At 44.2% G+C, this 27,002-nt stretch overlaps 1 protein-coding gene across 1 annotated transcript in view; it reads right to left on the reverse strand.

Annotated features, from left to right (window-relative positions):
* Deup1 (deuterosome assembly protein 1) overlaps window positions 1-27,002 on the reverse strand; it is a 70,415-nt gene that overhangs the window by 6,142 nt on the left and 37,271 nt on the right. Inside the window, exons 8-12 of the mRNA XM_057768033.1 lie at window positions 23,020-23,165; window positions 20,301-20,406; window positions 14,109-14,303; window positions 12,699-12,785; window positions 5,334-5,530 (exon numbers count right to left, since the gene is read on the reverse strand). Of these exons, the coding sequence (XP_057624016.1) occupies window positions 5,334-5,530; window positions 12,699-12,785; window positions 14,109-14,303; window positions 20,301-20,406; window positions 23,020-23,165 (731 nt within the window). The remainder of the gene's footprint in view (window positions 1-5,333; window positions 5,531-12,698; window positions 12,786-14,108; window positions 14,304-20,300; window positions 20,407-23,019; window positions 23,166-27,002) is intronic.

The raw sequence follows: 27,002 nt of genomic DNA on the forward strand, positions 1-27,002 counted from the left end.
GGCCAAAGACTACCCCACGTGGCCTGTTTGGCTAAGTGAATGTCTTTCATGAAAGTGGGGCTTCAGTTTAATCAAATCACCAAAGACCATGAAACATAAAAATCTCTTGAATTGAAAGCTGTTTATCCTTACTAATAACCCAGATTTCCCACAGGTGTCAACCATTTTCAAAGCGATGTTTTGATACAATTTGAAAACCCACACTGTATTTTTCTCCTCTCATCCAAAGCCCAGGCCATGCAGACTTGTCTCTTATGCGGGATTCTTCAAGTCTGTGCATACAAATGACACGGAGCATAGCACTAGGTGCCGCAGATCAACGCAGAGAAACAAATGCTTCCTGGCTTTACTTATCTTGAGATAAATCTTTCCCCCTATTATCCCACACCATAATTTTACCATGGAAACAGAGGAGCAAATTAAATGGAAATAACATGGTTTATGATGTGAACAATAGAAGAAACATCTCCCAGTTCAGATTGAGCAGTAACAATTGTATAATGAACCTGTGTATCATCTCTGGCCTGAACCTAGTGTCTACACTTCAGGGTGGAAAAACAAGACAATAGTGGAGGTGCTCTGAGAAGAGTGTGTGTGTGTGTGTGTGTGTGAGTGTGTGTGCACAATCTCGACTGTGAGAGATTTTATATACAAAGTATTATTTGTTCTAAATTATCTAAATAATTATCCCAATTACCCATTTTGCTGTGAGTGCACAGAGATGGCTTTATGGTGCTAATTACTAAGATTTATATAGGAATATTTTTTATATCATAAGATCAATAAAATATTGAGATTGAAGGAGAAAACTATATTATGAAGTAAAGTGCTTTGGCTTAAATCATCTTTACAGCTGAAAGCCCTTCTAGGACATAGCCATTCAAATACTTCATAAAACCACCTTGCACAAAATGCTGCACGTATCCATTTAAAGAGGGCTTAAGAATTATTGCAAGAAGGCTTTTGCTATCCACTCTCACGTCTCACTGTTCCCATAGGCTTTCCCATAGGCCCTGCTCCAGGGTCGCCAAGTGTGGCAGGCTCATCTGCTTGCACGGGAGGCAGAACTCCTCATGGAGTGTGAAGTCCTGTCTGAGGTATGCAGGCCTCCCATGCCGCTTCTCCAGGTCCTCCTTCTGGGCTACGGGATGATGTCCTAGCCAGGGACGAGGACCCACCACCTATCACCAACCTCCCAGTCTCACCTTCTCACACCCCACAGAAGCTCCCCCAGCTGTGACCTGCACTCTCTCCAGGCCTGGAGCCTGTAGTCTTCTGTGTTCTGCTCCTTACTGGTTAATACACAGAACAAAATTCTCATACATATTTTCAGCTTTTAGATTCATCCCTTGACAAGGGACCTTGCAAGCAGCAATGACAAGCCTGCTAATTTTGTGGCCTTTTCCTATTAGACACTTACTTTATTAGCTAAACATGAAGCCATCTTAATGATGAATGTTTCCGATTACTAATCTTTTCTTGATTCATAATATAAAAATTTAAACCAAGAATATCACTTTTTAAAAGATATATTGATTTTCATGCACATGTGTGTGTGTGTGCCTGTGTGGGCTTGTGTGCACCACTTGCATGCAGGAGCTGGTGGAGGTCGGAAGGAGTCAGATCCCTGAGAATGGAATTGCAGGAGGCTGTGTGCCATCTGATGTGGGTGGCAACCAGACCCAGGTCCTCTGGAAGGGCAGTAAGCGCTCTGAACCTCTGAACCATCTCTCCAGCCCCCGTGACTTCACTTTGAAATGTGTATTCTCATATGAAGACAAGCCCCATTTATGACAAAATTGTTTTGTCATTAAAATTAGTTCTGTATTAACAGTTCTGGGCCCCAGTACTCTAAATCAGCTTGTAAAGTCTCCTGCAACTTCCAGACATTATTTTTTAAAGAATAATACTCAGAACATCTTAACAAAATTCCATTAAATTTCATAACAATTTTAAAGTGATGGATAGATTTTTATTCTAGAAACTAAATGCTTTGGATTGCCTGAAAATGCTCCCGATTTCAAGTGAGCTAACATGGAGATATCTTCCAATAGGCATGAAAGACAAAAGTTAAGAATAAATAACTGTTTATATTACAGACTGTGCCAGTCTTCCTCCATTACAAGGGAGAATCTCCTTAGACAATGACCTTGAGATTTATGAAGCAATTTTATTTTTCTTCCACCAAATAGTTTAAGCCATTGCTATGTGAAGATGACTTGGTCATTGTCTGGTTAACTTATGTCTGACAAACATATGAATATGCCTTACATGCACAGACCCCCACATATACATAGTCACACACATATAATATATATGTAATATACACATAACCTATATATACATACACACATGCATACATACATATACATACACATGCACACATACACAGAGATACATAGACACTACACATAGATATAACCACACACATTCATATACACATATACCACACTCATACATACACTACATATTTATACACACATATACAAACATGTGTGCACACACACACACGCACACCCATGTACATGCACACATATGTGCATATAGATCTTGCTACTTGACTCCCTGAGCTGGGCTGTGAGGGAAAGGCTTTCTCTTCCACTGCTCGCATCATCAGGGAGCTCTCTGCTTTCCAGTTCTCTGCTGCTGAGCTCACAGTGTTCCTGCATGTCAACAACTCTTCCCCATCGTGGGTTTTACATGGCAACAATTTATTCAGACCGTTTGAAATGCTGTTTCTTTTCAAAACCAGGTCACTGAAGAACACTGAAATCAGACGAGGCATTAAAACAAATTTAATGAAACTTGCAGCAAATGGAAGCGGCAGGGCCCGGCCCTGCAACCAGTAGTCCAGGCTGCTTGTTAAGATAATCTCCCGCAGCGCCTTTTACTCCTTCCTGCCTCTGTCTCCCACGGTCTTGTTTTTGTGCGGCACTTTTAATACATCTGCACTGCCTGGCAAAGAAAGATTAAGGGCCAAGAAAAGTATGTTTAAACTAACAAACTTCAGAGCATTGGCACAGCACCTCACCGGACGCTACCAGACTTGCTCGAGCAGTAAGGATGGGCCTGGGAGCCCAGGCCCTCAGTGACTCGCTGAGGTCAGCCAGCAGTGCCACAATCGTTCCGAGCGTCTTTAGGGCTGGACTTTGCTGGGAGACTGAAGGTAGGGACATGCTTTGTGAGTTCTTATTCTAGATTAGAAATGACCTCTTAGAACAGGTTTTCAGTGCTACTGAGAGATCGGCATGTGTTTAGCCATTAGAGGACAGGCTTTTGACTGTGGCCAGAGGCCTCTTCATTTTTCCCACAGTGCTTACACGGAAGCCCCATCATGGTGCCACACCATGGCACCCCAACCATGGCACTCCCTCTACAGCACCCCAACCATGGCAACCCTCCCATGGCACTCCCACCACGGCACTCCCACCACGGCACCCCCACCATGGTACCCCACCACAGTACCCACCACAGTACCCCTACCACGGCACCCCACCACGGCACCCTCACCATAGTACCCCAACCATGGCACCCCACCATGGCACCCCCACCACAGTACCCCAACCACGGCACCCCTACCACAGCACCCCAACCATGGCACCCCCACCACAGCACCCCAACCATGGCACCCCCACTACAGCACCCCACCACGGCACCCCCACCACAGTACCCCACCATAGCACCCCTACCATGGCACCCCCACCATGGTACCCCACCATGGCACCCTCATCAAGGCATCTCCACTGTGACACTCGCACCATGCACTCCCAACTATGACATCACAGGCAACCCACCGTGGCACTCCACCGCAGTGCTCACACCTTGGCACCCCCTGTAGTACTCCTACCATAGCACCACTAGAGTGCCATCCTCACCAAAGTCCCCCCAACACAGTGTCCCCCGAAACACCTCCACCACCGGATCCTTTCTCCACTACCTATAGAGGGGTTAATTTAGGGCTTTGGAGAGACTGATACTTCAAGCATTGGAATGATTAGAATCCACCTTTCTAGGGGCTGGAGAGATGGCTCCAACCCATAGAAATTGCTCTTGCAGAGGACCAGGGTTTGGTTCCCAGCACCCAGATGGCAGTTCACAGTCATCTGGAACCCCAGTTCTAGGGGATCCAGCAATGTCTTCTGGCCTCTGTGGACACCAGGCATGCACATGGGGCAATGTAGACATAAATATAAAATAAATCTAAAATTACAAAAGAATCCATCCTTCTAGTACCTATAGGACTGAAGTAGGGAAGGGAGAGCATTGCTCTAGAACTGGAGAGTGTTGAATAAACTTCCCCCTCTTTGGGGCTGTTCCATAGATTTTGCTTAGCTACCAAGATGAGCCTGCCATGACCCTCTCCACACCTCAGGTTCAGTGATTAATCTAGTCACTAAAATACATGTTTTAGTCACCATGAATTTATAAAGGTATTAATATTATAAATGCAATTTACTACTACTAATATTAGTGCTTATTAGATGGCCAACATTCATGCCACTACACATATTACACAGATTCTTTCATACAATCCCACTAACACGCTACACACAAGAAACCATGAAAACATTATTAAGCATCCACACCAAGGACCTCGGCCTTCCAAGGACAGAGAGGGCAAGTTCAGTGTGCTTGGGACTTTCATAAGCACACGAACGGCTCATGTCAGAGCGTGTGGTGAAGGCAGCCATAGCCCTCCTCCGAAACCCACAGTGCTCTGAGGAGTTCAATGGAAAAAGAATCGCTTTGCTGAGGAGTTCATGAGACTGGGGGGGACAGTGAACCTCCTCCAGAGACTCTCCTGACTCCATAAATCGTTGGTGAAAATTGAGTTAATTAGCAGGTTTCATGGTTAACATTGACTTAGGGTGTGAGCTAAGATGTTTTAGAGATCGTGAGAATAAAATGGACAATGGGCATTGATCTTCCATGCACTGAACTCTCTTACTGTCCATAGGGCCCTTGTTAGCACGTGACCAGCTGTCGGTTACCATGGCAATATCTGTATTACGGGAGGACAGACAGAAGTGACCCTTTCACATGTTTTGCTTTCTCATACCTAATGGGGGAATTTCTAGTTTTCTCAGTTCTCACAACTTTAAAAGGATTTCTTGCTTGTCTTCCTGCATGACTGTTCTGAAATGACGTGAACAAAAGTCCCTGGGAACTCTCCGCCCAGCTGTTGCGGTGTGTACTTACAAAACAGTGTGCCCAGACTCCTGTGTTATCACTACTAGACAGAATGTAAACAGCCGATGAAGCCGTCATTTTCTACTACTGAGGAATTTCCCACAAGGCGTTTCTGATGCCTGTTTATGGCTAAGCTAGCATACCTGTCTCCAGCGGTCTCCGTCTTCAGCTGGCTCTGGTAGGCGCTTGCTCTTGCTTCATCGTAGCTGCTCTGTGTAGGCCACGATGCCTTCCCATTGACACGGAGCTTTGCAAGATCGCTTCGGAGCCTCTCATTCTCGTATTCCAGTTTGTTAATCGATGGGTACCGTGACTGCTCCTTGTCAGTGAAGTCCATACTCTGGGGAGTAAAACAAACCCCCCTGAATGACCTCACACATGACACGTTTTCCACATGTTTGGACTCATGTGTTGGGAAGCCCCTTTTATTTGAACTAGGTGACGTGGCTTTTGTGAACTCTTTGTTCCTCCTGAACGTTTTAAATGTAAAATGTTAATATAATTAATTAAAGTATATTTTAGAAGACTCTTAATAGCTGCATTAAAGATGTGTCAAATCTTGACAACTGACTCTGTTTCATCAGTGGTGCTGTGGCTGCTCATACACAGGCCTGCACTGGAATCCCTTAAAATACGAGAATAAACTGAATGAAGGTGTTTGAGGAGCTCAAGGGGAAGTGCTAATCCCACTCAGTACTCTCGCACATTCAGGCTGGAGGGATGGACGGCTCAGAGGCTACACTTGCTACTCTTCTGAAGGACCAGCGTTCAGTTCCAGCTTCAGCATCTCATAGCCACCGGGAACTGCAACTCCAGGGGAGCTGATGCTCTTTTCTGGTCTCTAAGGGCACGTGAACACACAAGGCGTGAGCGTGCACACATGGGCACGCGCGTGCGCGCACATACACACACACATAAATCCTTTAAAAAAATCTCATAAATTCCAACCAACAGTAGGCTGAGGATCTTATTTTATGACCCTCACAATCTGATATCACTATTTTGTTAGGTTTGTAAGCGATCTTGGTAATGGTAACTCAACAGCAGCCTTTACCACTGAAGTCAAATAGGTTTTCATGTTCCTTGGTGATTTTCACTCCACAGAATCTCAGTTGCTTTTGCATTCTTTGGTGATTTTCCCACTTTGGAGTTTCTGCTTACCAATATTAAAGTATCCTTTAACACTAGAGGCAGCAGTACAGTGTTTCTCTGGTTGTTGAAAATATGGTTTTTGTGGTTTTTAAACATATATTTATGAGGTTTTAATTGTGGTACATGGCATGTTTTGTCTAGAAAAGGACTTTGGGTTCTCTTTCCTTAACTCCTGCCTCTTTGCCTCACATTGTGATTTTCGTTTTTTAAAGAGCTATTAAATATTTACTTTCACTTTCTTCTATTTGTTTTATGATTTCATTATTTCACTTTAATTCTTTAGCTTATTTTGAGTTAATTTTGCTATAAAAGTGAGAGAACAGTAAAAATAATAAATCATTCCAATTATTCCAATTACATATTGATTAAAATATTCATGCCCGCTGCCAGGTGATGTAACAGATCGCATGCTGAACTGATGCTGAACTGAACTGGACTCTGCACTATTTTGCTGCATTGATCTTGCAGTTGAGACAGTGACAACGGTGCACATTTGGAGCAATGTCATTTCATGGCAGAGATTTGCTGCCGGGATATTAATGCACCGCCCCAGATTGTAAAATAAAGCATATTTAAATCACAAAATAAATGGCTTAAACAAGAGGCTTAGAGATTTCTCAGGTTGTTTTTGTTTAAAACTATAAGAAGTTTCCATGGAAGGGGTGTGTGAGTATGTGTGATGTGTGTGTATTTATGATCTTCTTGTACTGCTTTGTAGGATAGTCTCTGTTCTCACATAGCAAGTTGTGGGAAAGCTGTGTGCGATGATCTCTTGTCCACTTCTGTCCTTCCATCCTGTGAGTTGACCACCCCAAGCTGCATTGTGGCCTATGGGACCACAGTTCTCTCTGATCTACAGGATCAGAAGGGCAATACCTTAGCACCAAATGTTTGCCTTGGCTAGCCCATCACTTTTGAAGCTCCAAACATTTGGAATTCAAGGCCTAGGAACTAAATGTTTGGAGCTTAGACATTTCTTTTTGAAGTCCCTGAATTTCCAAGCTTTGAGAACCGTTCACGTAGAATAACACTCAACGTCCTCCCAACTTTCTCACGTTTTTGAATAGCTGCACATTGATAATCAACCGCACCGTCATATTAATGTCAGCACTGAGAACCAGCTTATAAACCACTTATACGATAGCACATCTAAGCTTCTAAAATGCTTTCTTGTTTTGTTTTGTGCCAAGGGCTACATCTCCTTACTGTCTTCTTGCACACTAAGACAATCTAGGAAAGGCAGAGGATAAGGACTCTGCGGAGCACATTTAAGCAGCTCACCAAGACTTGGAGAAACTTAGCCACCCTGAGCCAGCCAGTCATTCTCCACAGCCAGAGGAAGCTGCCCACAAGGCAGTGACATAACAAAGGGCTTTCTCAGGCATCTTTGATCAACTTTCTTCTCCTCAACAGAAGGAAGTAAGGATTAGGCAACGTTACTTCAGAATTAGGCAATCAGAAATGTTCTCAAATCTGTATTTATTTAGTTAGGACCGATCTCAAGATCAGTAGTTTCCTGTCAGGAAAGGAAATGGAGCGGGAGCTGGAGAGGTGGCTCAGTGGTTAAGGGCACAGGCTGCTCCTGCAGAGGATGTGGGCTTGGTTCCCAGCATGCACTTGGTGTTTGTAACTATGCCTAATCCTTAACTCCAGTCCCAGGGGCTCAGACATCCTCTGACCTCTGTGGGCAATGCATGAATGCATGCATGTGGTACATAAACATACACGCAGACTAAAAATAAGAAAGAAAGAAAAAGAAAATAAAACAGCTGTCATTTTAAAATTACTCAAATATCACAAATGTCAGGAGGCTGAAAATAATGATGTATATATGTATATATTTTGTTTCTTCCTACCCAGGGTGAAATTTCAGCTCTAATCACTTAATTTTATATTTATATATTCTAATCATTGCTTAATTATCTGAATATGAATTTTTTGTACTTGCAGAATTTTAATACATAGAAGTAGAGTTTTCTTCATTTCATGACATTTGAGAAGTAACAGAATAGAATAAACAAGGAATAAGAAATTGGTAAACTCCAATAATAAATTAAATAGGGGGCTAGAGAGAGGGGCTGGTCTTCCAGAGGACTTAGGTTCAAGACCCAGCAACCATATAGTGGCTCACAATCATTTGTAACTCCAGTCCCAGGGGACCTGATATTCTATTCTGGCCTCCGCAGGCTCCTCACACATGTGGTTCACAGACATAGATGGAGCCAAGACAATTACACACACAAAATAAAAATAGAAGTTAAAAATTTTAAAAATAAATGAGGTAATAGTATCCTCAAAGCCATTGCTTTTACGTGTCAGTAAAAGAAACTTGTGCGTCATAACTGAAACAAACAGAAGAAAATGAGTTCAACTATCTAAGCCCAAGCGTAAGAAAGGCAACTGAAACAGGAACTGGGCACGGTAGTTCACGTCTGTAACCATGGCACACAGAGAGTGACGGACAGACCTCACCTCAGATAAAGTGTCACCCTTGTGACTATTATTGGTTGAACTGTGGCTCCTTACAAAAGCCTGTTGAAGTCCTAACCCCTACTCCCTCATGATTTGACCTTATTTGAGAACAGCATCTTCTCAGAGACAGTGGTCCTGAAGTGAACACCCAGCAAAGGGAAATCTGACCTGAGCATCATGGGTGAGGAAAACAGGGACCACAGCACACTGAGACAAAGTGCTGGGGTGCTGCCGGGGACAGCAGAGACTGTCACAGACCAGCGAGGGGAGGAGAGAAGGGGGAAGAGGAGAGAAGATGGAAAGGGGGAGGGGGAGGGAACCTGTGCAGAAACCTCCTGCACCGAGGTTAGAGGGAACATGCCCTGAGGATGTCCCTTGGGACTTCTAGCCTCCTCCCAGAGTCCTGCTCCTAAGCACACACACTGTGATATCAAGTTAATTTAGAACTAGGAAGATTTATCCCTGGAACCCACATTGGACAGAAACTGGGAAATATGTCGACCATAGTGTCTGACGCGTCGACAAATGCAAGGGGAAGACTCGCACAGCCACCTCTGTCGCCAAGGCCCTGACAAGTGCTAGCAGCTGCATTTCATAACAGGGCAGAAAGAACCACAAAGGATCCTGGACTGAAAACAAATTCACACCCCACAAACCTCCAGAAGTGTGACATTTATAGACAGAAACTAGATAATTTGCTTGTGAGTGCTGCGGCGACTTAGATTTTCTCGGAGGTCCTAGCAAGGATACCTTGGCAATGACAGGGATGGGTGTGAGCTCCGCAGAAGAGGAGAGAGCCTGAGAGCTACACTGTGCTAACAAAGTTCCTCTAACAGAGCAACTCTCAGCCCTGAGTCGTGGTCCCTTTGGAGGTCCAATGACCCTTTCACAGGGATCAGTGTAGACCATTGGAAATATCAGATATTTGCATTATGATTCCTAACAGCAAAATTACTGTTATGAAGTAGCAATGAAAATAATTTGATGGTTGGGGTCATCACAAAGTGAGGAACTGTATTAAAGGGTCACAGCGCTAAGAAGGTTGAGAGCCACTGCTCTAGAAGGAATAACATACCGTGGACCTCCTTCTATGCTAGCAATTAGCTGCTTGATGTGGCAAAAGCAGATATTCTATTTATAACAGCAAGAAGAATTGTAAATAACTTGGGAAATGGTTTAAAGGAAGGAGACAGGAGCTATTCAAAGAAAATTGTATTATTGGGAAATGTATTATAAAGGAATGGGAATCATTCTATATCTTATTATAACGAAAGCTTTGTCTTCCAAGTTAATACAAAAACGAATTCAATTCCAGATAGAATCTACAGGAAATTACAAGAAGAAACCTGGTGCGTTGAGCTTAGTCTATATGAAAATTTTAACTGTGCTATTACACATTGCATTTCAAAGCATAATTTAAATGAATCGAACAATTGGATGGAAAATATAAAACCTGTGAAAAAGTACAAAAGGGCACAGGTACATGCAGAAACCCTGTCACCAAAGACGGCAGCTCCACGTATATCCATCAAGGCGAGTGGTTTCTGGCGAGTCAAAGTCAAACTTCTTTGGCAAAAATACAAAGTTACAGAAAACAGACTTTGAAAATACTTCAATAAATTGACAAGAAAAAAAACCTTACATCAGCGAAAATATTTATAAAGCATATCTAATTCATATTGTTAGAAACTGCCAAGAGGTGCAGGAAACAATTTCCCCACCTATGGCAGGGAAATGAAAATCAAAGTGCCGTAGAAAAAACTGCTGTAGTAATAATACCGGCAGCGAAAAAGCACAGCGATGAATGAGAAAGATGATAATGGCATTAACATTAAGACACACATATCCTGCGAGCCAATGGTTCCTCCTCAAGGAGCTGCTCCAAGACATACGTGTTGGGACTTTGTGATGACCGATTTTTCCAGGTGAGAATATGAAAACAGTCAAATACACTAGGGCTAAAATACTTATGAAAACCAGTCTAATAAGGTTTGATATATCAGCACTGTGGAATATTAACCACCCACTGTAAAGGACAGAATATGCTTGAGCCGGTTGGTGTGGAAAGGCAAATCACAGAAGTGTGACATGCAGAGTTATGTGAACCTAATTTTTCAAAAATAATTCTATGCATTTCTGTGTGTACATTTGTGCATCTTGTGTGTACAGGGCCCTGAGGGGAGCAGAAGATGACGTCAGATACCCCGGAACTGGACTTGGCAGGTAGCTGTGAGCTGCCGTGTGGGGGCGGGGAACTGAATCAGAAGCTATCTCTACGGGAGCAGCAAATGCTCTTAGATTGTGAGCCATCCCTCTATGCCTGTGACACTAATTTTTTCATAATAAAGATCCCCAAATAAGCACGTATGTGTGTTTCTAGAGGTGTCTAAATATACAAAGTGATAAATACTAATGAGTAGTCACTGTATACTGTCCGGCACATGGGACACGATGTGGAAGGCGGGGTAGGAAGGCTAAAAGTAAGAAAACGTGCCCTGAAGCCACCTGCGTGCACACTGTGGTTCATTCACAGACAATTACTGATAGCTTCGGTGAGGGCCATTTCCACGCACAGCTCGAGGTCAGCTCTGGGCAGCACCCGAGTTTCACATATACTTTATAGGAGACTCTATCTCCCCACCTTCTCTGTGGGAACGCTCAGGAACAAGCTACAGGGGCCACCACTTGCTTGCCGTCACAGAGCCCTCTGCTGCCCAAGTGGGACTGGGGGGAGGGGTGTGGTAATTAGCGGCTGCTTTATGTATCTTTGTGCATTTCAGTTCTTAGAAAATCAAATAATATGAATGAGTAAAGCCAAAAGCCTACAGGAGCAGAGTGAAGCCCCTCAGCGGGGCTCTGGTGACCTGGGATAGACACAGACAAACACTTGTGTGTCCCATGTTGGGAATGAAAAGGCAGAGATGACAGGCAGGGTTTTAATGAAGCAGAGAGGGAGACCAGCAAGCTTCCCTTTTCATCCAGCTGTGCTCCAGTCACAGGGTCCACAGCCAGGCTCAAGGAGGAAGGGAGAATGCTTCCAGTTGCTTCTACTGTCTTGATGCTGGAATACGGACTCATGTGAGAACAGGTGCACAACAAGATAGAAATAAACACAACATTCACTCTAGAAGGGGCCTGTCTGAGGCCCCAACCCACTGGCTCACATTATGGTTAAAGGGGCGGGCCAACTTAAGCAACTATGAGGCCCAAATTTTCCTATCTTACCTTTTCTGTTCCTTGAACAGTTAAAAAAAAATAGTAACAAGAGTAAGATTTTCTCTGAGTAAAAGAAAAGATAGCAAGGCATGCTAATATTTCAATATTTCGACCAATGAAAGCTCTTTTACAAAAACCAGTCGTGGACTGCTACATCAGACACAGGAGACAAATGAGAGGCTTGGGGCCATTTAACCTGTTTGTGAGACCAAGTAGAGCCAGGAACTAATTCATGTATTCAGTTAACAATCACTGAACACTTGCTTTGTACCGGAAGTCCTGAGCTGTTGGTCATGCCAACTTCCTCCTTGTCACCCAGTTGAAAGGGGCAAGCCACAAAACAAGTCAGAGGCAAATACGAACCAAGCAAGAACGGCCCTAATTGTTTTGATTCAGGTTTGTGGGGAAGGCACTGAGCATAAGGTTGGCACTGAAGTTGGGCCGTCTAGGATATGGGGTTTCAGAATTAAAAGTCAAGAAACTGCATGGTCTGCATGTCTGGGAAGTGGTCAGAACCGAGCCCAAAGCAAGTATCCCGGCCTGGGCGAACCATGGCTGGAAGAGAGCGCCCAGCTGGAGGGCGCATGCCCAGTGACTACACCGAGCGATCAGCCCCGACCAGACAACCCCCTCCTGTTCAGTTTGGGGGAGTAAATTCAGCGCATTACCAAGTACCGAGCAGGGTCTAGGTCTCCCATCATTCCTTTCAGGTGCGTGTTTTCTGTTCGGACAGCTTTGTATCTCATATCCGAGACCTGAAAGATTAGTAGACAAAAGGCACACGTGAAACTCGCGGAACTAGTCATCTTGTTCATTAGCTCTGTCCCGTGGGTTCAAATCCTTTCTGTGGCAGCAAAAAGGGAGCCGCCTGTCGGGGTCCCCGTTCCCTCGCCCGGCCTCTTTTTCTGTTTGAGCAGTGCTAGATTTAAAAAACTTAAATACTGATTTGCTTTTTTCCTTACCAAGCCCGAAATTCCATTTCTCATGTATTAGAACTATAACCAGGAGGGTCAGGATTTTAAAATCCCTTCTTCAAGAGATCGCTCATTACGCGTTTTCAATGCCCGATTAACTTTTACAGCAAGCAGTACATGGCTTAATTTGTTCCTTCTGGTGTTTTGGTCGCATTTCCTCGCCTGCCTAGGACTTCATTTTGTGTCCTTTTTCTTTGCTTGATTTCTACCTGAATATTGGAATGATGGACGTGTGTCTCTCTTCCTGGCCTGTTCTTTTGTATATCTAAGGCTCATTTCTAGATAAAACTCTTGCTTTTGAAAGATTTATTTTTGTAAGTTTTAGAATATATGCTCATTGACAAAATCTAGAAAACATGGAAACATGGAAACAAAAATGAGACTCATTCATGGCGGCTGCCCGCTCTGGCCATCTGCAGAGTGCCCTGCCCATGGTGCCCTGGCAGTCGCTCTTTTCCTGAATATGGCACAAACTGGTCAGTCTAAGGCCATTGACTGGATGGAGGCCTAATTTTTCCTGTTTTTAACTGCTCTTGTAGAGACTGTCTTGGTTCATGTTTTATGTTCTAAAATCACTTGGTTTTAGAGTGAAGGGCCATACAGTCCATGCTGTCAAAAGCAGACTATGAATTTGATTATTTGTAAGGGAGAAGGGAGGTTTAAAGGATAAACCGGGGAGGAGGGTGGGCATGAGCATCCCTTGTAGCATCGTAACAGTTGAAGTTTGCAACCTCTGCGGTCTCTGGGGACACACTGTGTGCTGAGTGGACGTTTAGTTAATACGTGCCGATTTTATTCTGTAGCCTCCATGTTTAAGACATGAATGGCAATCTATTAAATGTGTGTGTGTATCGGGGGCTGTTAGTGGAAAGATCCTATTGAAAACAACTTCGGAAAGAAGCACGTGTACGTGACGTGGGAGATAGCTGCAGGAGAATGCCAGCGTGGGACCGCTTGGCCTTGCATGCGCTGTCTTTAGGTCCCTAGTGTTCCTTTGATGATACTTTGTGGAGTGGTCCAGGGTTTTAGGGGGCACCCAAGGCTCCTGACAGTCGAGGAGAGGGCAAGGATGGGCACTGGGCTGGGTCAGCCCTGAGCACATACCTGTTGCTTTGTTAACATTTTTTCCTTTATTTCTAACTCTATCTTTAGCTGTCTTTCCAGAAGGGCAGCTTTCTTCCTGACAGTTGCTATAGTGATTTCCTTCTGGTGGAGTTCCTGGGTGAGGTCCGAGATCTCATTCCTCATGCGTTCCTGTTCAGAGCATAGGTCTTCCTCCTGATAGAGTTGGCTTCTCATCTGCAGGGAGAGTGACCAGAGACGTGACCAGCCCGCTCACTCACAGAGGAGCTGCAGCCTGTGCTGGACTCCCCCAGTCTTCCTACCTAGAGTGTCTGCAGCCCATGGCATCCCCATTATGACCTGTGCCAACCGACAAGCAGCGCATGAAGTTCAGTTTCCTCCTGACCCCCAAGTCCTTTGCTTTCTTGTAGTGTGACAAGTGTCACTCAGCTTTGGTACAGACTTGACAGAAAATCTTACTAAGTCCTGTGCTTTGTTTCTGAGGCAGGGCCTACCTACGCAGCTCAGACTGTCCTTTATCTTTGGATCCTCATGCCTTGGCCCCTGAAGTTCTGGGATTATGGCGTACACGACCAAGTCTGGCCATTAGGACCTTCTTACAGAGAAAAAGATAAAGGACCTAAGAAGGGTGAGCAACTTGTTCAAATCATACAAAAAGTGTCAGTCAGATTTGAGACTAGAACTCATGGTTCTTGGCTTTAATTAAGGTTTTTTTTTTTTTTTTTTTTTTTTTTAAATGCGACAAGTGTAAATCCCACTGTGCCAGCTGTGACCCCAGAGACATGAAGATACTAAGCTTAGTGTGTTTCCAAATCTTGCTGGGCAATTGCCCAGTCCACCCTCTCGGATGCCCTGCTCTTTGTTCCCATCCTCCCCACCTTGGCCACACCCCAGCATTGCTCACTGCTTCTCACCCTTGGGAATCACAGATAAATTATGCAACAATCCCTCTCCCGCATAAGGGGCAGGGGAGAAAGATAAGCAGGTATTTGTTTATTTTATTTTATTTTTAAATATCTAAACAATAACCCTTTATTGAAAAGGGGTTAGTTTAAATGGCTACAAAGTTGAAGTGTAAAGTGTGTACATTTCTACAGGTACAAGTTAACTTCTTAGTGAGAAGCAAATATTTATTAGCAAAAGTGTGTTTAGATTTGGATGGACAAACTGAAGGGGATTTAGAATTGTGGCTGCAAGGTCTTCCAGCACACGTTTACACTGTCACCCTCCGATGTCGGCTGGCTCTCAGTGGCACCCTTAACTCACAAACACGGGGCTCACACTGAATGCTTGAAAATGCTTTTGTTTTTTAAAACAAAAATCAAAAAACTTTCTCCAATCAAATCAGTGTTAAAATAACCCAAACAAAGGATTCCATGGTGCACTTCATAGTCATCAACACTTTTCTTGGTAGAAACTTCACACAGTTAACCCCAACCATTCACAGTGATGCAATAGTGAAGGGGCAAAAGGAGCAAACGTATTATTTTCTTAATTTATAACAGTTTTTAAGTCTCATTTTATTAGTACTATTGATTTTTGGCCTGAATTACACACAAATTCCTGTCTCATCATCAACCAAGCACTTTCTTCTGCAGCAAAACGACAGCAGAGAATTAGCACCTGCTTTGCTTCCTCCGCACCACCGTCTCCCTCACTTTCCCATTCTGTGGCCATTAACTGACATTAGGGGACAGTGCAGGAGCCTATGAGCCAGGCGTGGCTCTGCTCACCTGCTGGCAACACAGATCTGAAATGCCTTTCGTTCATGCCACACAGACATTTCACTACACAAACTGAGGAAAACAACAATGGCTGAAAACAGATGAGACAGTCTGCACATAAAAAACTGCTATTTTCCTCTCAATAGAAAACCACCAAAAAAGGGAAGAGTTAGAGGAAAATCTGGCAGGAATTTGGGCCTCAAGCGGCATTTTGTGCAAGAGCACCACCCAGTCACAAGCCTGGGTTCCGATCTATGCCAGCCAAGGACCACGATTTCCACTGCCATGGCAGCTCTCTTGCACCTGGTTATACAAAGTACATTAAAGTGCAGTATAAAATATAAACATTTTGGTTTCTTCAAAAAAGTATTGCCTTTTAGTTGAGTAGAAAGTTTATTAACTCCTATTGTATAAAGAGTCTTGTTACACTATGAAGCTGGAGCTCACAGCTGCGTTGGTTTTCTCCACAGCACAGCACAATCAGCATCCACAGTATAAAAATCCTTGTAGTGAGCTCTCTACAGAGGTTTGAAAATGATCCGGCACTAGAATCCAGAGCTCTTAAAATTCAACCCTGAAATCCTGCTTTTTAAAAGCTATTTAAGTATAAACATGTATCTCATTAGATAAATCTCCTCTGTTCTGCCTGGTTAACAGACAAATGTGCAGATGAATTAACCATACTAACTACTGCAGCAAAAGTGGTTTTAGGTGTTCTGCACAAATATAAAGTTAACAGTGTGCTTCGTTCTACTGAGCAAATGTGCTGCCACCACCTCTGTTACAGGTACATCGTGTCCACCACACAGGAACATTCTGAGCAAAGAAAAATGTCTAGACACAAATCAAAAGTACTTGTCAATGATTAGTCAGGCCAGCTAATCAAAGAAATTCACTATTAAATTATACATGTTGACTGGTTTTTGGAAAAAAAATCTAACATTGGTGGTTAAGGAAGAAGAAAATCAGGACTTACCTCACAAAATATAAAATGTGACATAACAATGAAATATAAATGTTAAAAGTACTTCATACCAGAGGGTAAAAAAAAGAAAAGAACCCAAAATCAAAACCAGTTAAAAACCAAAACCAAAACCAAAGCAAAGTCCCAACTGAAATCCTCAGACACAGGAAGTTAATCCGGATGGGCACACTTTCAAGGGTGTTAAGAAATGATCCCTCTCCCGCATAAGGGACAGGGCAGAAAGATAAACAGGGTGGTAACTGATGTTTGAGGAATGTCCTGGAGGGTGCATAGCCCAGCTGGAAGGTGCGGGGGAGGGGGGGGCAGGCAGGGAGCAGGGAGCTTGTGTTAGGATGGTCTTCCCAAAGGGGCCATCATCAGGAAAATCCTGAGGGGTAGGTGGAAGCCAGAAAGCCAGGGGAAAGGAATGCAGCCGAGGGTGGGGCCAGAGAACTGTGTTCACTGAGGCAGCCTGGAGTGTTTTCATCCTCTGTGCGCCAAGAAGTAAGGCCAGAGAGGGAAATCAAGAGAATTCAGAGATGTCTATGAATATACTCGGACACTTAGAAGGGAGAAATGACTCTTTTACATTCCGTTTTTAAATCCAGTGTGTATCTCTATAGGAAAAGGGGGCTTTTCCCTTTTTGTGAAACTGAATTAGGATCTCACTATGCCCACCTGGCTCTCCTTTCTCAAGCGCTCTCTTTGTGTCTGGCTGGTCTACTCATCCAATCCCATAATCTCATGTTCTAGTTACAGTTCTCATGTAAGGGAGTCACTTCCTAGAACCTGTGCCCCATCCATCCTGGGCAGCACACTGGGATGACCAGGGTTTAGGACCGACACCCAGGGAAAGAAGGCCTAATGTAGGGGATACCTGGGTCCAGAGGCCAGTGTGCTGATCCTTCTCTGATTATTAAGATTAGATATGTGACTTAGAAATCACATGATCTTAACTTTGCCACTCAGCAAACATGAACCAGGGGAATGTGGTCCAGCTCCCCAAAGCAAGAGTCTCAGTGATGGGACCTAATCCCAGTATATGTGATGGATCTCGATCTCTCTCTTTTTGTGTTTTTGAGACAGGGTTTCTCTGTAATTTTGAAGCCTGTCCTGGAACTTGCTCTGTAAACCAGGCTGGCCTCGAACTCACAGAGAGTGATGGTTCTCTTTAAATTACATTTGCTTGTGTGTTCACGTGAATGCCATGGTGTACATGTGGAGGTGCCAAGAATTCACAAGGGTTGGCTCACTCTTCCTACCATGAGTCTGGGAGACAGAACTCAGGTCATCAGGCTTGGCAGCAAGGCCCTCGGTCTGCTCGGCTGTCTTGTTCACTCCCTCTGAATCTCTCTGATTCACCCCTCTCTAGTTTTCATCCTTATTATAGTTTATTTGGTGAACCAGCTGATTGTCTGGAATTTACTGTTTATGTCCCTGTGGTGTATTTTAGCACGGTCCTCTTCAAAATGAAACTCAGAAAATTAAGAAAATGAATATGCTGTTCTGAAAGAGGATTAAGATTTTTTATTAGTTTATAGTGGTTAGATATTAAAACAACATGCTCTTCCACAGAGCCTTTTTCTAAATGAGATTGATTTATCTGTGCTTCCAATAACATGGCTTCTTTTTAATGTGAATTGTATCACAAAATAAGTAACGAAAAACAGCTCTGTACCCACAAAAGAAAAAACACAAGACTCATAGTGCATGGCACTGGTTAGTGTCATTACAATGGAATGGAAATATTCTTTGTAGATACTTTCTGGGAGCTGCAGCTGGTTACCTCAGCCATCCACTACCGCCCTGCACAGCGGGGGCCTGGGAGATCTGTACCTTGGCCTCTCTCTACCTTAGAGTCTGACTCCAAGGAGTCTTGATTTTATTCTGTCTCTCTGAATTGGCTGGACGTCTCTGAGCTCCAGGAGAGTCTAACTATACATGGCGTTAGTCACTCCTTCTACCATGACACAGTATCTAGACATATCAGTAAAGATCAGGTTTTGAAAGTTATCTTTTTAAAATCAGTGAACTCAGTTTTATGGGATTGCGTGGTATCAGTGTTCAAATCAAGACAGCAACAGCAGCTGCTCTCTGTTTCTGTGCTGGACCTGCTTCAGTTCTCAGGAGCTCTGCCAGGGTTTGTCTTCTAAGGGGATGGAGGACAGAGACAGGGTCTTGATGTATAGCCTAGGCTGACCTCAGACTTGCTGCAATTCTCCTGCTTCAACTTCATGAGTGTTAGGATTAATGTTGCGAATTACCACACCCATTCAAAACCTTTCATTGCAATCTATTTCTTATGGACACTGGTGGAATTACAAGGAGGATATATTGGCTGTAGGAGAATGAAGAACGCAGGTTTCATATGAACCCTGACCAGACCCTCCTCATCTTAGGTTTTTAGCCCTGGCATAGTCTGTGCTGGGCCCTTAGAAATGCGGGTGTGGCCCAAACCATCAGTAGGCCACATCTGTCAGGTGTTCCCCCAAGCCAGGCTTTGTTTATGCATTAGGTTGCATTATTAGCTCATGATTTTTGACAGAGGTAGGGATGTAGTCTCTGTTGTGAGGTAGTCTACATTTGAAACTTGGGTCTGCCACTTATTGTCTGTGTAACATGGGAGAATTTATTCAACTTCTCTGTGTCTTAATCTCCTCTAATGTAAAAAGAGGATTGACATAGATCCCATGTTTAAAGACGATTGCGAGGACTGAGTGTTAATCTTTGGGACAGTTTGTTCCTGGCACGTGGTAAGAACCACAAGCATGTCAACGGATATTGGCTCATTTCACCCCCATCATAGATACCTCGAGGTGTTGGAAGTTTTGTTTCCCTTTTCTCTGAGTTGAAACAATCCCTCCCGCCCTGAAAACACAGCTCATAAGACTTAGGCAACCATCTACCCCCTGCAAGGTAAGGCCCAGGGCGCCCAGAAAGTTGTAAGATCCCCAAAGTCCAACCACTAATTTCAGCAGTTAACAGTTGCTGAGACAGGAGACTGCAGTGGAGCTGCCAGCCAGCCAGCCAGGGCTGCAGCCTCTCTGATGCATTTCCCTCTGCAGGGCCCTTTTCTGTGGTCCAGCTGCCTCTGAATCACACACAGCCCTGCAAACACGCGCCCACTGCCGTAGGTCATTAATAAACTCACTGGTTTACTAAATGAGCCCTGAGTGGAATCCTTCCTGCGGTCTATGGTCGGTGCCCTCTCTGGAGAGACAGACATTTGTTCATTGTGTCGGCGGTACTAACCACCCCGTCTGAGATGAGGTCCCCCAAGGTCCCCCACATGCTGAGCACCAGGCTGGCTCTCTCACCAAGGCACCTCCACATTTCATCTGCAGCTGCCCGCTGGGAGACAACCCAAGATTTGTGTTCACACAGATTAACAGAATTATCCGCTTGGTAGATCATTTCTTTTGGAGAAAATACAGCAGGAGAAAGAAGGAAGCGTGAAGGGAGATTTTAAAGCCAATTTTATGCAGACTTTAGAGCTGAAAGAATGGATCTCGTCATACTCCTTACTTTGTTTAATTCTTTTTCATGATTTGGTTGATCTGAGACCATTGCAAACAACTCTCTCCTTTTCCTTTCTGGTTCTTTAGTAGAAGGGGAATATGACGATTCAAGTCTACAAATTAAAAATAAAATAGGCAACACTTAAGCTTAACTTGGCGAATTGCTAATTTTATTGTTAGTCTATGTCATTGGCCGCATAGAGACAAATCACTATATTATTAACACTAATAGCTAAAAAATTGCAAATTCTAATAATTCCAGCCCTGAGAATATTTCTCTTTTTTTATGGGAGTGGTTTAAATGGGAGAAAAGGTAGCAGTTAACAGGCTTTCAATTATATATTAAAATAGGCAGGTTACTAGGGTTGCATATGTACATAAGACTTTTAAAAAGTATTTATTTATATATTTTATGCACCCAAGTTCTTTGTTTGCATGTCTGCAGAAGAGGGTATCGGATACCGTTATACATGGTTGTAAGCTACCATGTAAAAGTAGCAGCTAATGCTGTTAATCACCGAGGCAGCTCTCCAGTCCCTGTAGGTAAAATTTTGAATAAGAAAAGACTTCCGCCAGGCAGTGGTGGCGCACGCCTTTAATCCCAGCACTCAGGAGGCAGAGGCAGGCGGATCTCTGTGAGTTCAAGGCCAGCCTGGTCTACAAGAGCTAGTTCCAGGACAGGAACCAAAAAGCTACGGAGAAACCCTGTCTGGAAAATAAAAAAATAACAAAAAAAAAAAAGAAAGAAAGAAAAGACTTCCTCTTGTAATAAAATAGCTTGGGACCTGGAAATACACTCAGCTACTGGTACATCGGGTGCTGATGTAGTGAGACAAAAATACATCAGAGTCCAGCAGAGCACACAGTCACCAGAGCGCTGAATGATGACCTCTGACAGTGTGGCCAGGGAGGCGACTCAAACGTGCCAGTGTTTGGTTATTTGCACATAAAATGGAATAGCAGCCGCTTGTCAATACTGGGTGGGGCAGTGAGGGAGGGGAACTCCCAGGAGGACAGCCCCACTTGATGCTCAGAGAAAGGCAGCTAGTGATGGCCACTTCTCTGTCTGGTAAACTGGAGCCAGTCATTAAAATACAAAGTAGAGCTTGGTGGGAGGGGCCAGCAAAAGCTCCAGGAAGTTAGGGGAGGTCACCACTGCAGTCTGCTGTGAGTGTAAGCTGGCCTTCCAGTGACATCAGAAACACAGAGCACACAATAAAACCACAACTCCAAATCTGAGCAATCGTGGAGAAACAATTGATTTAAAAATTGGAAATAAAGCTTCACTCAAAAGGTACAAAATCATAGCAGCCTCCCTGGCATATAGGTGTCTAAGCTGGGCTGATCTTTCTGCCCCTACCACACTCTCTGACATATAGGTGTCTAACTAAGCTGGGCTGATCTTTCTGCACCCCCCCCCCACTCCCTGACATATAGGTGTCTAAGCTGGGCTGATCTTTCTGCCCCTACCACACTCTCTGATATATAGGTGTCTGACTAAGCTGGGCTGATCTTTCTGCCCCTACCACACTCTCTGATATATAGGTGTCTAACTAAGTTGGGCTGATCTTTCTGCCCCTACCACATTCTCTGACACATAGGTGTCTAACTAAGCTGGGCTGATCTTTCTGTCCCTACCACACTCTCTGACATATAGGTGTCTAACTAAGCTGGGCTGATCTTTCTGTCCATCAGAGTTACCCCCCCCCCTCCCCACATTTGAGTTTGTGTAGGCCAACAGCGTGTGAGTGTAATTGCTACTGACGTATAACTATCCTGGAAGAATCAACCGCTGTCAGCTTCACTGTGAATGTTGTCTTCTCCCCCATATGTACAAGTGAACATGCTTCTCACACAACCACAGTACACACTACATGCTATTTACTTCCGTATGATCATAGTACACACTACATGTATGTTTCTCACTGACCTTAACCACTGAGGCATCTTTCCTTGTTCCCATATCCTACAACTTTGAAGAAATAATTACTGCCCGAAAAGCAGTAACAATTATCATCCGGTAAAATAGCCTTGATCCTTTAGCTATTCAGATTTTAAAAACCCTATCATTCATTTCATTAGCTTGCTGATTCTGAGAAGAAAGTTCCACACCAGCGAATTGTTAAAGACATCAGACCATCTCTTCAGAACCTCAAGCACCGAGAATTCTCAGAAGACCCCCATTTGGTGGCTGTGAAAGCCACAATACATGTCTGCTCTTGAGGAAAAATTTGTGTTAGTAATACAAAGAGATTTATCTTATTTCAATGTATGTATGTGTGTGTGCCTATGAGCACAGGTGCCCTCAAGAGGACAGAGGCGCCAGGGCCCCTGGAGCTCAGCAATGTGTTTATGAGCCACCTGACCTGGATGCTGGGAACTGGCCTAGGGTCCTCTGGAAGAGTAGCAAGCTGCCTTGGCACCGGGTCATCCCTCCAGGACAAGCACTAGCTCTGTCTGTGGAGCTGCAGGTCGTGAGTGCAGTTACCATTTCCTCAGCAAGAGGAAAGCTTAGCGTCAGGCTTATAGGCAACCAAGGCAGAGACAATAAAAGAGTAAATCTCATTTCCCTGCAAATTTATAATTAAACACCAGGTCTACACTGTTTTTCTATTGATATCCTAAAGAATACACGGTAATTCAAATAAACTTTGTTCAAATATGAAGCCTTCGAATGCACACACGCATCCTGCCTTGGGAAAGTTCCTCTCAGGTGAGAGCTGTACCTTTTCCTGTTATCGTGAGCAGTCTGGAATTCTCCCATTTTCAGCAGCTCCCTGTGCAAGTGCAGTCTTTCCATTTCTATAATCCTCAGAAGATCATCACGTGACTGTAGCTCATTCTTCACCTCTGACAGTCCTGCTTCCATGGCCTGCATTAAAAATTTTTGACGTTCATGTTAGAAGTACGATGCATGATACATTAAGAACTAACATCTAGCCCTCAAAACAATACAGGACACCACCATTGCTCTTGGTTGTCCATCAGATCCTCCTGCTGAAATCCTGGTTGTAAGACCCGGGGAGATCAAGCCGATAGCTCCCTCCCTGCAGGGCAGCTTGCATAGTGCCAGAATGTGCTATGCGGGCTGCTGTGCGAGACATCTGGGTAGTGGTATTACCCAGCGGGAGACCCTTCATGGCACCAACATGCCAAGCAACATGTGCCTGCTAGTGCAATAGTGGCACGGATGCTATGGACACAACCAGTCCCATTCTGATTGGATCTGGGGCTTGCTCCACAGGAGGCAACTCATATCTGGGATGATGGGGAGATCACAAGTCCCAGGGAGAAGCTGCTGTTGTTACTTTGCTGACCAAACATGTTAAAGTGCCTTCTGAATATTTGTTTATATCCGTAAGTCAGTGGTGTTCTTGGCCTTGGTCAGAGAAGCTTCTTTTTGCAGTGGGCGGTGGTTAACTCAGACTGGTCAAAATGCTGAGAATAAGTGACCGTGGGCTCAGCCCTAAATGGGACATTTTATCTCCCACCCTCAAGGCTCTGGAGTGTTTGACATGATGTGTAGTGCACATGGCCTGGCGGCTGTGCTCATGAAGTCACGGCAGCCATGGCTAACTGTGTAAGACAGGGCCTGTCAGCATCCCATCACTGGGGAGAGAGGGCTCTTGAGGACCCACTCCTCCTAGGGAAGCTATGGGTAGTGATGGCTTCCGGGGAAAGGCAAGGCCTTGTCTTCCATGATGTAGCCACAGGGAAGGTGCCATGTTATAGTATGTAAGTCCACATCCATGGAAACAATCCTAGTGACACCCACAAGGTCACCCCCCCACTCTCTCTCTCTCTCTCTCTCTCTCTCTCTCTCTCTCTCTCTCTCACACACACACACACACACACACACACTGCACTTTCATACTCTCACACACATACATACAGACACTGTCACTCATACACTCACACACTCATGCACACACCCACACACATAATTGCACACACACATTCTCACACATGCACACAAACATATTCACAGTCTTTTGCACAATACTCACACATTTGCACATATGCTCACACACTCACACTCATATTCACATCCTTTCACAAACACACACACTCTCACATATACATTTTCTCTTTCACAAATACACACACTCTCACACACACTTACACACTCTCACATATACATTCTCTCTCTCATACACACATTCACTCTCACATACACACTCTCTCATACACACACACTCTCACACACACTCAGTCTCACACACACACACTCTCACACACACTCAGTCTCACACACACTCTCACACACACTCAGTCTCACACACACACACTCTCACACACACTCAGTCTCACACACACTCTCACATACACATTCTCTCATACATACTTACACACACTCAGTCTCACACACACTTACACACTCACACACTTACACATTCTCACATATACACTCACACACACTCACACACATACATGCTTGAATGCAGTCACACTCACACACATGACGGCAGGGAGAGGACCCGTTCAGAAGAAGGAGGGGTGCAGTGGGGGAGGTGCGTTCTGGGAGAGGATAATGCTGGTGGAAATGACTGAAATTCACCATATACATGTATGAAACTATTAAATAATTTAAACATTAAAAATTGACGCTTAAAAATCAATGTACTTAATATTAAGTAAGGCATGTTTCCTCTTTTGCTTCCTCTGTCTTACAGAATTCCTTTCACTCATTGGACAAGTCCTCAGTGAGCTCCTATATACTCTGAGGGCAGATGACAGTCACCCTCTGAGAGCTCACCTGGCTGGACAAAGACAAAGAACAAATGGCCAAGCCACCTCGAAGTAGTCACACCGTGCAAACCTGAAGCCATGCAGTTTGAATAAAGTACAAAGTGTGAACTCTAATCAATGCTTCTACTTTCTGATTAATGATGAACAGGAAGTAAATGACAGATAATCTCACGACCAAAACCGTCACTCAGCTTTCCCGACAAAGCTGGCAACACGATGAGTTAGGAGCCTTGGTGCTCTCCCACCCATGACAGTCAAGCTTTGCTCAACTATCTAGGAACAGCAGTGACCCCCTGGGCCCGTCTGTGCAAGGCCTGAGCAGTTCAAAAGTGCAGCACAGATGTGGACAGGAGAGAAAGGGCAAGGGCAGTGGCCGAGGCTCCTCAGCAGGTGGGAGAGAGAACCTGCAGGAGACCAGCCTCCTCCTGGAGCTGGCATTTGGGTGGACGGGGAGCTTCAGAGCCTGGCTGAGTGTTGGGGAAGGGAGGAGGTGTCGGAAGTGACCCCATTGCAGGCGTAAGCACAGCTTGTGGGATGAGCTGCTGCACAGTGCTGGCAGGAAACCGAGAAGCCACGCAGTGAGTGGCTCCTATGGCTGGGTTCTTTCCTCTGGCAAGTTCCCCAGGTTCACCACGCTGAACTACATCTATTCCTATTGATGGCTGAATTATATCCCATTCATGGCTATATCACGTTCTGAGTTTCCATCCATCAGTCGGTACACATTGTAGGCTAACTCTGCTTTTCGGCAGTCATGAGCAATGAGTCCGCTTTACTGATGGGAGTGCCTAGGATGTTTTCTTAAAACAAAAGATTTCTTAAAACAAAAAATTGTAACAAAAGTTACAATTCTTTTCCAAGGGCCTGGGTTTGGTAAGGAACTGATTGCAATACTTAGCCACACACATTTCTGGTGACTCAGAAATGAGTTGAAAAACACATTCAAAATGATGTCTTATGAGATAAGTTTAGATATTCTCTGTTTTGAAAAGTGGGGATTTTTCAGGTAGAGTTAAAATTTCAAAAACTAAAGTGTGAAACGACAGTAGAAAGTAATTTACCTCAATGCAAAAGTCACCTGCTATGTTATGCAGGTGAAGAAGGGACAGCCTGGACATTCTGCTTTGTGGAATTTCCACCATGGAACATGAACAGCAAACAGAGAGTGGGCGTGTCTTTCCGGGGGCGGGGGAAGAGAAGTGGGGCAGTTCCCACTCTAGGCTGGTGACCTGAGGTGTCAGGGTGATGGGAGTGGTCTTCTCTGTTTCTTGAAAACGTGCCCTGAGTACCCAGGAGAAGCCCACTGTGCAATAATCCCGCGCCACAGGTGCGGCAATGTAAATTAAGGCAGACATTGTACAAGTTGGAAATAATGATTTGACAGATAAATAGGCAAAATAGACTGTAGCTGGCAGAATAATGCAAATTGGCTGCAAAAGTATAAGAGCAATCAGGAGGATTTGTTGATACTGACAAATCTAGAACTTCTATCTTCTTGCTTTGGATTTAATAAGCCTGAGTCGACAGAGAATTAATGGATTTTTAAAACTAGGAGATTGTTTTGCAATTGGTACAATTTTGCATGAAAGTCAGATCAATTATTTGTCCATGTATCAAACATCTGGGGAAATGACTGCTACTGGGACATTTACAAGCATGTCTGGAGCAATCTGAGCGCTGGAAGCTCCCTTTAATTTCGATATTTTATAAAAGCTAAATATAGATGAGGCATCTAGCAGTGCAATGTAGCTGTGTTGTGGGGTTACACATACACATAGATGAGGCATCTAGCAGTGCAATGTAGCTGTGTTGTGGGGTTACACATACACATAGATGAGGCATCTAGCAGTGCAATGTAGCTGTGTTGTGGGGTTACACATACACATAGATGAGGCATCTAGCAGTGCAATGTAGCTGTGTTGTGGGGTTACACATACACATAGATGAGGCATCTAGCAGT

This window comes from Chionomys nivalis, chromosome 4 (genome assembly GCF_950005125.1).
Source record: "Chionomys nivalis chromosome 4, mChiNiv1.1, whole genome shotgun sequence".
Lineage (NCBI taxonomy): Eukaryota > Metazoa > Chordata > Mammalia > Rodentia > Cricetidae > Chionomys > Chionomys nivalis.